The 15269-nt window shown below is 45.9% G+C and overlaps 1 protein-coding gene across 2 annotated transcripts in view; it reads right to left on the bottom strand.

The window, feature by feature from the left end:
• The window catches only part of LOC119952869 (myosin phosphatase Rho interacting protein), a 626433-nt gene that overhangs the window by 135746 nt on the left and 475418 nt on the right, over positions 1-15269 (bottom strand). For both annotated transcript variants that reach the window (XM_038776448.1, XM_038776447.1), the window contains exons 11-12: positions 11769-11837; positions 1386-1475 (exon numbers count right to left, since the gene is read on the bottom strand). In XM_038776448.1, the coding sequence (XP_038632376.1) occupies positions 1386-1475; positions 11769-11837 (159 nt within the window). The remainder of the gene's footprint in view (positions 1-1385; positions 1476-11768; positions 11838-15269) is intronic.

Below are 15269 nucleotides of genomic sequence, written 5' to 3'. Positions count from 1 at the left end.
GGAGTACATCAGGTCAGGAATGCAGAGTGCTGGCTCACAGACCCTTATCCTGTGGTGAAAATTGGGGTGCCGGGAAAGGGAACAGGAATGCTGGAATTGGGTCCCACCTGCCAGTTTTAAATGGCTTTGGAGTCCTTCAACTCTGAAAATCTGGTTCATTAAAAGACATTTAATTCATACTAAGCCTTTATAAATCACAGCGCTAACTGCAGTGTGTCCAATTTTGGCATCACAATTCAGGATCAATGCCAAGGTCATCGAAGGGTACAGAGGAGAATGGTAACAGGGTCTTCAGATATGTGGAGAGATGAGAGAGGTTGGGCTTGGTTCTTCTGGGAGAAAAGGTGTTCTTAATAGGTTTTCAAAATCATGAATGATTTTAATGAGGGAAAACTGTCTCCAGCCACAGAAAGATTAGTAACCAGAGGACAAGCATTTACTATAAATGGCAAAAGAACCCAAGATTTTTAAACAACTGCATGTTGTGATGATCTGGAATGCACTGCCCGGACAGGTGTGGATGCAGATTACATAAAATTAAACAGAGTTTACAGCACAGAAACAGGACATCCAGTTCAATAAGTCTGTGGCTGTGTTTTTCTTCACATGAACTTCCTCTGATCTTGCTCCACCTTATCTTATCAGTATATCCTTTCTCCCTCTTGTAATTATATGAATGGCAGCAGACTAGTGTGAAATAACTACCAACACAAACTAGTTGGGATGAATTACAAGTTTCAGTGTTGTATATTCTATGTAATTTTATGTAAGGAAAAGACGAGATCAGCTAACTCAGCTAAATCCAAGAATCAGAGCTGGGAATGGCTTGTTTGGCTTTAGTATCACATTATACAAGAAGCTGGCATAATTCATTGCACACAATCAGCTTGATCGGAGGAAATGTGATACACCATTGAAAGAAAAAAATCAGATTAAATCAAACAGCAACAACAAACTGGGGTTACTGGTGAGTGGAAGGTTAAAAGGGATCCTAGTTCAATCTCAAAACGGGGTGTTTCCATCTATTCAAAAACAACACTGAAAGGTGAAACTCAATAATAGGTGTTTTTGTAAAGAAAGGAATTGGATAAATTCCTGAAGTGGAAAAATTTGCGAGGAAAGAGCATGGGACTGAGATTAGCTGGATCACTTTCAAAGCACAGACACGATGAGTCAAATTACCTCCTTTTGTATTATATTATTCTATGATTCCATTATGTGCAAAAAGAATTACAGCGAGGGCATGTTTCAGACTTAAATGCAAATTTCAATATAAGTGCAAGCCATAGCAATGCATCAGAGATGGGAGCAGGAAGCTAACAACACAGCGGAGTACATGTCAAGTCAATGTAAACTTTCAACATAATTTAAAACCATCAACTCACATGAATTTGGAAACCATAGTTGCGCTGGACCTGATATTCAGTCACATTGTAGCAAGTAGACAAATCAATTTCACCATCCAGATCTGATGCCTGTGTGAATAGGGGTAAAAGAAATATAAAAGACTAAATTGATGAGCAATTCACACAAGAATTAGGTGCAAGAGTAGGGCATTCAGCTCCTCGGACATGCTGATCATGACTGACCTGATTGTGACTGTAACTCCACTTTTCTGTCTGCCTCCCCCTCCGAACCAATGACTCTCTTGTCAATCAAAAATCTACCTAATTCAGCCTTGAATGTATTCAATGACCCGGCCACAGCTCTCTGGAGAAGAGAATATAGATGCTAATGGCCCTCAGTGAGATTCTCGTCATCTCATTCATCAACGGGAAACCCCTAATTTTTAAACCATGTGCCCCTAGCTCCAGTAGCCACAAAAATGGAAACTTCCTCTCAGTATTCACCCGGTCAGTGGCAATGTCACTGGGCCAATAATCTAGAGGGCCATTTACTATTCTGTGGATTTGGGCATCTTGGTAGCTGGCGGAATTTTTCTAAGAAGTATTTTTATTCACATTTTAACATTTTAAAAACATTACAACACAAAATAAACCCAACACAAAACCCCACCCCAGGCTCTCCTCATCCTCCAAATCTACTACCCCCTCTCTCCACCCTAACAATTGACGGTAACTCCAAAATGAAGATATACAAACCCCATCTCTCGTGGAATCCCTCATTCACCATTCTTAGGGCAAATTTCACCTTCTCTAGATGCAGGAAACTCCATTAGATACCCAGTCACAGGGAGGCACAGGGTGGAGAAGCTGACCTTCACCCCAACAAAACCCACCTACAAGCGATCAGTGAGGTGAAGGCCAAAACATCTGCCCCAACTCCCGCCTGCAGCTCCGGCAGATCTGACAGCCCGGACATGACATAAGTGCTGAAAAACAACTTCCAAAATTTCTCCAAATTCGGACAGGACCAGAACATATGTACATTAGCTCAGCCCCTCCCACACTGTTCACAAGTATCCTGTAACCCCACAAACAGCCGGCTGATCTTGGCTTTGTTAGGTGCTCCCTACGTACCACCTTTAGCTGCATCAACCCAAGCTTCACACACAAGATTGAGGCATTCACCCTCTGCATTCACCCTCTGCAGCACCTCACACCATAATCCCGCCTCCAGCGCCATCCCAAGCACCTCCTGCCACTTAACCAAAACCCCCTCCAGAGACGCCTTATCTTCCTGCAAAATCCTCCCATACATCACCAAGGCGACCTCACTAGCTGTTCGAATTTAAATTCAATTAATAGAATTAAAAACTAGTCTGATGGTCACAACAAAGTTTACAAGTGCCGGAATGTGGCGACTGGGGGGCTTTACATGGTGGCTTTGTTGCGGTGTTGGTGTGGGCCTGCTTGTGACAGTGAAAATTATTGTTTCGGCAACACTTTAAACTGGGGCGGGGTCAAAGTTGATGCCGATTCTAGAGAATCATGTGTTTGAGCCGGCGTGGCTCGATCCTAGGTTTTGAGGGTGGTAGGGGCGGGGTTTGATGGGAGTTTTTTTGGAAGGGTGGTTTGCGGGTTTGGAGGAGTTGATGGTGAAGTTTGGGATTCCATGGGGGTGAGGGGTGGCCTTTAAGTACTTTTCCAGGGTCGGTGCAGACACGACTTGCTCTGGGAATCCTCAACATCGACTCTGGGTCACATGAAGTCTTGTGGCATCAAGTCAAACATGGGCAGAAAAACCTCCTGCTGGTTACCACTTACCATCTCTTGCCAGCTAATCAGTACCCCTCCATGTTGAATATCACTTGAAGGAAGCACAGAAGGTGGAAAGAGCACAGAATACTCAAGAGTGGGTGATTTCAATGACCATCATCAAGAGTGTCTTGGGAGCACCGTTACTGCCCGAGCTGGTAGAGTCTGAAAGGACATGGCTGATAGACTGGGTTAAAGCCCAGTCTGTGAGGGAACCAATAAGAGGGAAATCTACCTGTCGCAGATGCATCAGTTCATGACAGTGAAGTGACGACCGCACATTTCCTGTGGAGACAAAGTCCCAATTTCACACAGAGTATCCTCCGTTATATTGCGCGGCACTCCCACTGTTCTAAATGGGATAGATGTCGAACAGATCTAGCAACTCAAAACTGAGCATCTATGAGGTGCTGGGGACCATCAGCAGAATTGTCACAATCTGTAACATCATAGCCCGATATTTACCCCACTCTGCCATTACCGTGAAACCTGGGGATAAACCCTGGTTCAATGAAAAGTACAGTAGAGCATGACAGGAGCCGAAGCAGGGATACCTAGAAATAAGATGTCATGCTGGTGAAGCTATAACACAGGTCTACTGGCATGCCAAACAGTGGAAGCAGCATGCGATAAGACAGAGCTAAGCGAGACCACAACCAACGGATCAGGTTCAGCTCTGTAGTCCTGCCACATCCAATCATGAATCTGGCGGACAATTAAACAACTAAACTGAGGCGACGGCTTCACAAATATCCTCACCCTTAATGATGGGGAAGCTCAGCACACCAGTGCAAAAGACAAGCCACATTCAGCCAGAGTGCTGTGTGGCTGATCCATCTCATTCACCTCCCGAGGACCCCAACATCACAGATGCCAGTCTTCAGCCAATTTGATTCATTCCACGTGAAATCAAGAAATGACTGAAGGCACTGGCTACTGCAAAGGTGATGGACCCTGACAAATTTCTGACAACCGTACTCCAGAACTAGCCAAGTTCACCTACAGCACAGGCATCAAGCTGGCAAATGTGGAAAATTGCCCAGATATATTCTCTACACAAAAAGCAGATGAAATTCAAGCCGGCCAATTACTGTCCCATCAGTCAACTCTCAACCATCAGTAAAGTAATGGTAAGTGTTGTCAACAGTGCGATCTAGTGGCGCTTACTCAGCAATAACCTGCTCACTGAACTCAGGTTGGGTTCTGCGAGGGCCACTCAGCTCCTGACCTCATTACAGCCTTGATTCAAACCAGGACAAAAGAGTCAAGGTGAATGTGACTGCCCTTGACATCAAGGCAGCATGTGACCAAGTGTGACATCAAGGAGCAAAACACAGTCAATGTGAATCGGGGGAAAACTAGTTGAAGTCATAGGGCACGATTCTCTGGCCTCGTTACGCTCTTGCTCAATTGAAATGAGGCCGGAAGAGCCTAAAAACAAGAACCGCGCCAGGCGGCAAACAGTTTGCGATGCAATCGGCCTGCTCCCATAGAGATTTCGCCCCAGCATGGCGAGAAACCAATTATCACCACTTAAGCTCCATTTCCATACAATTAACGAGAGCCACCCCATATCCAACGACCTACTGTCATTCAGCAGCTTCCCAAGCAAGTGGTCATGCTGGCGCTGAGGAGGGGGGCAGCCATCTTTTGCTCATAGGCAAAGAGCCCGGGGCTGTTGGGCTTGCCACCATAGTGCTCGGGGCGGGGGGGTGGGGGGGGGGGGGGGGGGGGGCGGAAACCGCTCGCAGCACAAACATGCCAACCCCTGGATTGTGTGTACCCTTGTCTCTGCCCGTCCGCCCCACCGGTCACCCATAACCCCCACCGACTGCCAAGGCCTCTGGCCGCGCGGCTGAAGGCTACGCCTAATAGGGAATTGGCAATTATGGTTAAGTGAGCACTTCACACAACCTAAGTAAATTCCCGTGGGTGGACGGGCCATATAGCATGTGGGGCTCATGGCCTAGCATCTCAACATACCTTGATACATGGACACCGTGCTTGAACACTGCGGGGGGGGGGGGGGGGACATCACACGCACGACAACCAATATCCCAACACCGAGGGAATGGGACTAGGCGCCGGGGACATGCCCACGGCCAGAGGGTGGGTGGGTGCCACGGGGAGGGGGAGATGCCTAGAGATGGGCCAAGGGTTCGGAGGTCAGCCCGTACTGCGGAAGGCGACAGAAGCATCGTACTGGCTGTGCACAAAGGTATTTATTGTGTTTGACAATTCCCCGCCCTCCTGATGGTACTGACCATCTCCAACCCCCCCCCTCCCCCAATGCCCCGAGTGATCCTCGATGTGCTTTGCCCTCCTAGCTCTACCCCGATGTCTAGATGTGTACCCAGGATGCACGTCTGACATGGTGGCAGCCAGCTTCTTACCTCAATCCGTGATCTTCGATGCCCCAGGCGGGCATCCTCTGGGGGCTCTGGGGCCACTGTTTACTCGTCAGCAGCACATGCACAGTCGTGTCGCCCTATTCTGTGTGCTGGCTGCAAGACACAGCCTCATCAGAGTGGTGGCACTCGGGGGAGCTGATGGCCACCGTCCCAATGCTATGGGACCGGTCCAGGTTGGCACCCTTCCCGGTCAGTGACCCTGGAGGCCGTGGACTTCACTGGAGAACTCAGGGCCCTGGAATTCACTTCACTTTGGGATGGAGGGGCAGCTGGTTCAAGCCTCGGCTGCGCCATCTGGCTCTGCCAGCCGTAGTGGTTCCCCATGCACCATCAAGTCGGTGCTCTTGTCTATGCTCCTCAGTGACCGGGACATGCTCATCAGCACCTCGGCAATGCCAACCTGCGGCTGGGACAAGCACCACAGCGCGTTGGCCATGCCCATCTGAAAGCAGGACACATCCCGCAGACCCTCACGAAGGTCAGCCTGGTACTGGATGACATCCCCCAGCGACACCCTCAACCATGGCCGTCACCGACTGTGCGACGCCTTGGGCACCTACACTAATGGTGCTGACGTCGTGCACCAGTTTCTCCTCTGCGGTCGCCACCCCAGCAGTGTTAGCCTCCGTGCCACGCACTGCCGACGACATCTGGTATGCCCGTAGCCTCTGGGAGTCCTCCAATCAGCTGGAGTGTCGCTGACAACGCCTTCTGAATGTCCTCGGGCGCTCCCTAACGTCTCCAACTTCGGGTAACTCTGTTCCACAGACTCAGCATCAGGCTGGGACCCAGCTGGGTTCTGGGATCCAGCAGTCCTCAGACTGCTGTCTCGCTTCGGGGTTGCTGCCTCCACCTGATGTACATGAGCAGCAGTGTGGTGCTCACCAGATTGTGCCCCAGAAGCTGATCACTAACATTTCTCACCGAGGTGTGTGTATCTGCGCTGGTGGAGGGTGGGGTTGACAGCTGTGCCGCGACTATTAAGGTGGCATCCTCGGAGTTCTCCTCTGAGGTGGTCTCCTGGTGGCTGGAAAGGGTGTCGCCTGGGATAGGCCAGCGCAGTTGGCTGGAGGACCTGTGGGATAATGGACATGTGGTCAGTGGGAAGAATGGGTCAGTCAGTAAGACAATAACAATGCACGTTTGATGGAGCCCAGTGGTTCCTCACCCCTGAGGCGTCAGCCAGCCTCCGTGTTGGTGACCACTCTGTCCTCGACCACATCGGTCACCTCCAGGACATGCTTGTTGAAGGTGATGAGGATTTTTATGTCCAGCATGCCATCGCCATTCTGGGGCCTCTCCTGGCGATTGTGGGAGCTCTATTCCTGAGGAGACACTGAGAGCATCATTAACCACACGGGTGGTTCACAGTGGTGGTGGTGGCGTCTCTACTCACTCATGCTGCCCGGTTCATGTCACTGACCTTCATGCACTGGAGGGCAGTCCTTCTGGTCACACTCCCGGCGCTCACAGCTGCCGCCACATTGTCCCAGGCTGCACTGGCTGCCCTATGGTTAACACTGCAATAAAGTTACTGTTAAACTCTCCTAGTTGCCACACTGTGGTGCCTGTTCGGGTACACTGAGGGAGAAGTCAGAACTACAATTCACCTAACAAGCACTTCTTTCGGGACTTGTGGGAGGAAACCAGAGCGCCTGGAGGAAATCCACACAGACATGGGGAGAACGTGCAGACTTGGCACAGACAGTGATCTAAGCAGGAATCGAACCTGGGACCCTGGCACTGTGAAGCAACAGTGCTAACCACTATGCTACTATCAACAATGACCGGAAACTGAAATGGATTGACCATAAAAATACTGCTGCTACAAAGGCAGTTCAGAGGCTGGGAATTCAGCAGAGAATAATCCACCTCCTGATTCTGTCCACCATCTACAAGTTGCAAGTCACGAGTGTGATGGAATACTCTCCACCTGCCTGGAAGAGTGCAGTTCCAACAACACAAGAAGCTCATCACCATTCAGGACAAATCAGCCTGCTTGATTGGCACCTCATCCGCCACCTTCAATATTCACTCCCCTCCACCACCGACGCACAGTGGCAGAAGTGTGTACCATCTACAAGATACATGGCAGTAATCCACCAAGGGTGCTTCGACAGCACATTCCAAACAGACAACCTCTGCCACCTAGAAGAACAAGGGCAGCAGATGCAAGGGAACTTGAACACCTGCAAGTTTCCCTCCAAGTTGCATATTATCCTGATTTGGAACAATGTCACCATTCTGTCACTGTTGTTGGGCCAATATCCTGGAACTGCCTTGGTAACAACACGGTGGGTGTTTCTATGCCACATGGACTGCAATGATTAAAGAAGACAACATGCTACCAATCGCCCATGACATTCAATGGCATGACCATTACAGAATCCCCCACTATCAACATCCTGGGGGTTACCATTGATCAGAAACTGAACTGGACGAGCAATACAAGTTCTACAGCTACTAAAGCAGGTCAGAGGCTAGTAATCCTGGAGTAAGTAATTCACCACCTACAAGGCACAACTCAGGTGTGTAATGGAATACTCCTCACTTGCCTGAATGAGTGCAGCTCCAACATCATTCAACAAGTTCGACACCATCCAGAACAAAGCAGCCTGCTTGATTGGTAACCCTGACACAAACATTCTCGCCTTCCACCAGTAGCAGTCGTGTCTACCATCTACAAGAGTAGGAACATATTCATGATCCTTAGGCAGCACCTTTCAAACCCATGACACTACCACCTAAAAGGACAAGTGCAGCAATAATAATAATAATATTTATTGTCACAAGTAGGCTTCAATTAAGTTACTGTGATAAGCCCCTAGTCGTCACATTCTGGCGCCTGTTCGAGGAGGCTGGTACAGGAATTGAACCCGCGCTGCTGGCATTGTTCTGCATTATGAGCCAGCTGTTTAGCCCACTGTGCTAAACCAGCCCCAATTCCATCGCCTGTTCGGGTACAAGAGGGAGAATTCAGGAATGTGCAAATTACCTAACAGCACGTCTTTCGGGACTTGTGGGAGGAAACCAGAGCACCTGGAGGAAACCCACGCAGACACGGAGAACATGAAGACGTCACACAGACAGTGATCCAAGCCGGGAATCGAACCTGGGACCCCAGAGCTGTGAAGCAACTGTGCTACCAACTGTACTACCGTGCTGCCAAATACATGGGAACACTGATGTCCTGGGTAAGCAGGGTTTACTAGGACTGCGTTTACTACAGTGGTGAGTGAGACAGGCTTCCAACACTTGAAATGTAACTCGATTTTATTGAACTCTTAACTATAATACATGCTTTAACTGTGGATTGACACTATGCTGACTTGACTGGAGACCTGAGGCTAACCTGACCAGACTATCTTACTACCACATGGTGTTTGTTCCAGTTGCTGCTCACGAGCTCTGACTGTCTCATGGGTCGATGTAGACTGCACTTGATGCAGTGTAGCGAGAGACAGACTTCCAACACTTGATGAGATGCAACACGATTTTATTTAACATCTAAACTATTATACATGTTCAACTGTGGGTTGACACTATGCTAACTTGACTGGAGACCTGATGCTAGCCTGACCAGGCTTACTAGCTACCACATGGTGTTTGCACTGGCTAGCTCATGAACTCTGACTGTCTCAGAGGCTTGGTCCCGAGAGAACAGGAAAACTGGTGCCCTCTGGCTTTATAGTGATCGTGTCCTGTCTGGTGATTGGCTGCTCTGTTCCGTGTGCTTACTGGTCATCCTGTGTGTCAATGACTGCCTGTCTGCACTCCATTATATACATTGATGTATATTATGACAACCAGGTTCCACAAAATTTGGCCCAAGACTTCAGGTCAATGATCTTTATTCAGAACCGGAATATTTTAGAGATGGACAGCTTTTAAGAAAAAGGCTTGACAGAAAAAGATCAAAAGGGCAGTTGTGTAACCATAGAATCATAGAATTCCGACAGTGCAGAAGGAGGCCATTGGGCCTTCAAGTCTGCACCGACTCAGAGAGCACTCCACCCATGCCCACTATCCCTCATATCCCCACCTAATCTGCACACTAAGGCGCAATTAAGCATTGCCAATCCACCTAACCTACACTTTTTTGGACTCATGGAGGACATGAGAGATTAAATTCCAAAAGGAATTTTGGTACAAGACAAATGGATGCAGTAACGGGACAAGTATAAAAACAAAAGACAAGTCTTGAAGAGGCATAAGCATAAATGGCAGAATAATAGAAGAAAGGAAGTATTTAAACTTGGTGAAGGGTTTCAGTGATCTTGGAACACAGTAGAAGAAAAAGGCACGCAGACCACCCTGTTGGACACATCCTGATAACACTGTCACACTATTAAGGACCTTTTGTTCTTTTCTTTTCCAGACCCCCTTTTTCCAGGCTCTGAAATTTTGTTTATACATATTCCAATTTTGATGCAAGGCCAACCTGAAATGAAGTGAAAATGAAAATCGCTTATTGTCACAAGTAGGCTTCAAATTAAGTTACTGTGAAAAGCCCCTAATCGCCACATTCCGGCGCCTGTTTGGGGAGGCTGGTACGGGAATTGAACCGTGTTGCTGGCCTGCCTTGGTCTGCTTTCAAAGCCAGCGATTTAGCCCTGTGCTAAACCAGCCCCATGTTAAGTTTTGTTTCTTGCTCCACAGATACTGCATGACCTGCAGAGCATTTCCTGTTCTTATTTTAGATTTCCACCATGGGCAGGATTTGGCTCGAGTTCAGTGAAAATTCCTTCAATTGCAAGAGTCCCAAGAGAAAATCACTCTGGTAACTCAATTTCTAGCAGGTATAGTAAGTCAGCATAATCAAACTGCTGTGAAATAAACAAATTGGAGAGTCCTGAAGGCTCATGCTCAGAAAGAAAAAAAAAAGTCACACAGTCAAAGACAACCTTCTGAGTTTGATAATAAATATTGGATCAGCTCAAAAACACCAATTTGCATGTATACAGCATCTTTGACGTGGTTAATCCAAAGGTGCTTCACAGGAGTGTGATAAGCCAAAAACTGTATTAATCCATACAAGGAGACAAATGGCAGATTTTAAGGACCGTTTTAAAGGCGACGAGATGGAGTGATTTAGGGATGGAATTACAGTCGTTAGGGCCAGGATGGCTGAACACATGGCTTCAATGGTGGGCAATGGGAAGTGGGGGAAGATACAAAAGAGGCAACAGTTGAACAGGTGCAAAGCTCGGAGTGAGTTTTAGGATCTGGCCACCTCCCTTTAGGCTACTCATCATAGAATTTACTGTGCAGGAGGCCATTCGCTCGTTGGGTCTGCACCAGGTCTTGGAAAGAGCATCCTACTTAAACCCACGCCTCCACCCGATGCCCGTAACCCAGTAATCCCACCTAACCTTTTGGACATTAAGGGGCAATTTATCATGGCCAAACCACCTAACCTGCACATCTTTGGACTGTGGGAGGAAACCGGGGCACCTGGAGGAAACCCACGCAGACACGGGGAGAATGTGCAAACTCCACACAGTCACCTGAGGCTGAAATTGAACCCAGGTCCCTCAAGCTCTGAAGCAGCAGTGCTAACCACTGTGCTACCATGCCACCAATATTCCTGGTCCTTCTGTCTTGAGTTACAGTTGACCTGGGTGGCTTAGGATTTTGACATAGAAATGTGGGTGCTTCCTGTCACTTTAAAGTCAATCAGTGTGATTCACTGAGACCCACATTTTGTTGTAAAGGAGTAGCAATCTTAATATTAATAATTTATCAAGGGAATCAAGTACAACTCAAATACTGCAGCAGTCGAATGATGTGCAGGTTAGGTGAATTGGCCATGCTAAATTGCCCTTAGTGTCCAGGGATGTGCAGGTTAGGTGGGTTTATGGGGATGGGGTCGGTAGGGTGCAGTACTCGATGGGCACGAATGGTCCATTTCTTCACTGTAGGTATTCTATGATTCTATGAAGACTTCAATGGAAGTAAAAGTCTGAAAATGAACAAAGTCAGGGCCTGACCCATTATCTCTTAAGTTTGCAGCATTACCTCCCAAAAACTAGGCTCAACATCTATTTTTAAAATGGGGTTTTGATGTGTTCATTTTACTGCACTGGCCTTTACAGAAACGGCAATCATCATACACACATTACAAGAGCTGCCAAATAGAGCTCAGGGTTGTTTGCATATTCCCACTGGTTTCTGAATAATTTCCAAACATAATGCTTACGTCCTCGGCAATGGAGTCCTTGTAGTAACGCAGGCTATGGTCAGTCAGTACAAACCAGTATTTCTTCCACTGAAAAGCAGAAAAATGAATAAATAATATGCATTAAAATATTTGCAGACAGAGTTTGTTTCCCGATTGATTGTAAATAGCATTTGACATTTCAGACAACTCTAAACACAGATCAATTTTCATTAACTTGCAATTAAAGTCGAGGAAACTGATTCCGTGATTACATACAAATGCATAGGTTAAAAAAAAATAGCAAAACGCAGAGTGCTTTCAATTAACTTGTTTAATATTTCTCTCCCCAGCTTCTCTTCCTGTTTGAACAAAATTACACAGATGTCTGTCACCGCAGTACTATGCCCAAGTGACAATCATTTAAGTTTCAGCCTTGGTGTTGGCAGGCTGTTTAACTTTGGGAAGCAGATCCATAAGAGCACAAAAAGCAATGATCATTTGATATTTCAGGAGTGGGAATTTTTCTTTCCTTAACCTGGGGGAAATCGAGGTCAATTGCAGTACCTCTGCTGCTGCGGCTGAGATTGACTATTTCAGCACACACTGGGAAAACTGGAATCTTCCTTCTTCATAGCCTCAGCTGCTCAGTTGACATACAACTTCTAGTCTTCATTCACTACCTATGCAAATTCAAGTTGCTTTTGTCTTTCCTGGATGGCTCAGCTCAAGCCAGGAACTCAATGGCTGGAATTTTCTGGCCGTTTCCACTGGCAGGATTTTCTGGTCCCACCGATGACAACCTCCACCTCGGGGATGCATACAAAGGGGAACCAGACGATCCCGCTGCTAGCAAAACACAATGGGACGGACTGAAAATCCCACCCAACATGCCACTGACCAAATGAGGCGAACCTACTTTCCGGCACTGCATGGCAGAGCAGATATACCATATCATATTACTTAATTTGGAGGCAAAATTTATGATAAAAACATTATCATGTACCAACTTATTTTGATATATGGTTCTGCAACCACCTGCAGTCTAGAGGCTAAGTAGCCACTCAGATAGAGGATAGACAGTAGAATGTTAGAAGTCTGTTTTATGACAGTTATCATACATAAACATGATTCTATCCTCGCACAGGAACACATTAAGCAGCATGTAGATAAGAGCAGCAATCCGGGGATTTTCCCTTTCCTATTCCAGAGACATGAAGCCATTTGTATGACAAAATAAATCTCGGATTTTGCTGACAGCTCAGAAGAGATGGATGCAAATCTGACACAATGAAAGTTATTGAACCAATGGTGTTGCTTATGCTTGATGTCAGAGAAATGATGCCAGGGTGTTGTTCCCTCTCTCGACAAAGGGGTCATTAAATACTTCATTTTAAGATATTAAGGGAGCACCTCTTCCAAGCACCCCAATGAAGGTATTAATATTTCAAAAAGTAGGTTATGTATTAAACCGTTTGAAAATACCACAATTTTCCACACATAATTTTGCCATCTAGTATTTTTAGCATAGCTCCACTAGATTTTAATATACAAAATATTCATCAAAGCGATCAGTGTGCTCAGAGACTTGAGAAACGGTCAATACTGACACTTCTTTTCAGTTTTGCTTCAGTCTGAAGTCACACTGGTGGCCAGTGTAATTAACCTTAGGGCCAGCATTAACTGATCATCTTTTGATGGAAGATTGGAATATTTCAGTCACTGGGTCCAGGTACTTCATTTTGTTTACCCTTTTTCTATCTCCTGAACTGCTGTTTTAAATAATGGCAATAGATTTGGATGAAAGACTTTGCAAGTGGGGAACTTGTATTTTCCACAATAGTGAAATGTTTCAAATGAAATACAATATCTGTACTAACTATAACAAGCTACTTTTAAAGTATGCTGAATGAAAATTAAACATTTAAACCACTGGTGCATTCTACTTCAAACAGCACATTCCAGTAAGTGGTGTCTGGTACCTAAATGTAATAATCTTCTGTCTGAGACCAGTGCACAAAGAAGTCAGTTTCAAGCATACAGTTCCTTTAATACCATTTCCTTAAAAAGATAAATTAGGATTGTGATTTCTATAAATACAAATCAAATAAATAAATACAAATATAATAATAATAACTTTATTGTTCCAAGTAGGCTTACATTAACACTGCAACAAAGTTACTGTGAAAAGCCTCTAGTTCTGGCGCCTGTTTGGGTAAACAGAGGGAGAATTTTAAATGTCCAAATTCAGAATGTCCAGCATGTCGTTCGGGACTGTGAGAGGAAACCGGAGTACCGGGAGGAAACCCACGCAGACACAGGGAGAACGTGCAGACTCCGCACAGTGACCCAAGCCGGGAATCGAACCTGGGACCCTGACACTGTGAAGCCGTAGTGCTAACCACTATGCTACCGTGCTGCAATACAAAAGTAGTGCAGGATACAACAATTCTCCCATTGCCTACATGATGAATTCTTAATATCAGTGCCATTTCCCAAAGCCTCCTGAATGGTTGGAAGAGAATAACGAGACGATCACAACTGACAGAAGGCTATGAGCTGCTCTTCTGGTTTGATGAGCGAGGTGGGGGAACACCCATCTCCTGCCAATTAATGCTTCAAATAATTGTGGGGTTGCCATGATCAGGGTTGGAGGCCATCTTCTATCAAGTCCCACTATCAGAAAAATATTGCCCATAGTAATTACAAAGATGTTATCAATGGTTGTATCCTGCAGTACTTTGTTTAAAGTCAAGTTAATCATCAGAGTCTTTAGAGTCCTTATTTATCAGAAGGATTTTTCCTTTGTGCTAGGGCAGCGAATAGTATATTCAAATAGTAACTTTAAAGACACCAGGCAGATTTTTGGGGTGTATCTTTAAGAGTGCCTCAGTTTGGTATGGGTTTGGGAAAGGAAGGGATAGAACAATGACAGCGAGTTGATGCTTCAAAATGCTGTGCCAGAACGGTAGGGCATGAACTGTAAAGAAATTCATCACACAATGAGTTCCAGAACTTCTTTTGTCATAAGAACTACACGGAGGACAAAGGATGAAAAAAATTCCGGGGAAGAGAGTTTTAAGCCATGTACTGCCTTATCTTGTGCTTACTTATGCCTGCCAAAAAGTGACACAAATGCTATTTTTCTACTGCTGCATTCTTTCAGAAAAGGCAGTCCACTTAAAGATTATACATTCAAAATATGAGTGGAAATGGGTTAATATCAGGGATGGAGCTGAACTCCATCTGAAGACTATTACATCCCTATAAAAATTATACTTTATTTTTCATTTAGTTTATCGACATGTTGCAGATTACCTCATGATAGTACACCTTGACAGGGAATCAGGGTCAGTATGGATCAGAATTGAGAAATAGCCAGGATGACCTGTCGTGCTCTACCATGCAAACTGCTGCCAAAAAGCACACAGTAAACTCTGTACAGGTTGCTTCAGAGGTGAATGATTACAAAAGTCTTTTGTTTATAGCACAAACTGGAGCTCCTTTTTTTAAATGACTAAACTTTCGGCTCATTGCAAAGTA

This window comes from Scyliorhinus canicula, chromosome 18, assembly GCF_902713615.1.
Source record: "Scyliorhinus canicula chromosome 18, sScyCan1.1, whole genome shotgun sequence".
Taxonomy (NCBI): domain Eukaryota; kingdom Metazoa; phylum Chordata; class Chondrichthyes; order Carcharhiniformes; family Scyliorhinidae; genus Scyliorhinus; species Scyliorhinus canicula.
The sequence above is the reverse complement of the archived record's forward strand: the minus strand, read 5'-3'. Positions and strand labels throughout refer to the sequence as shown.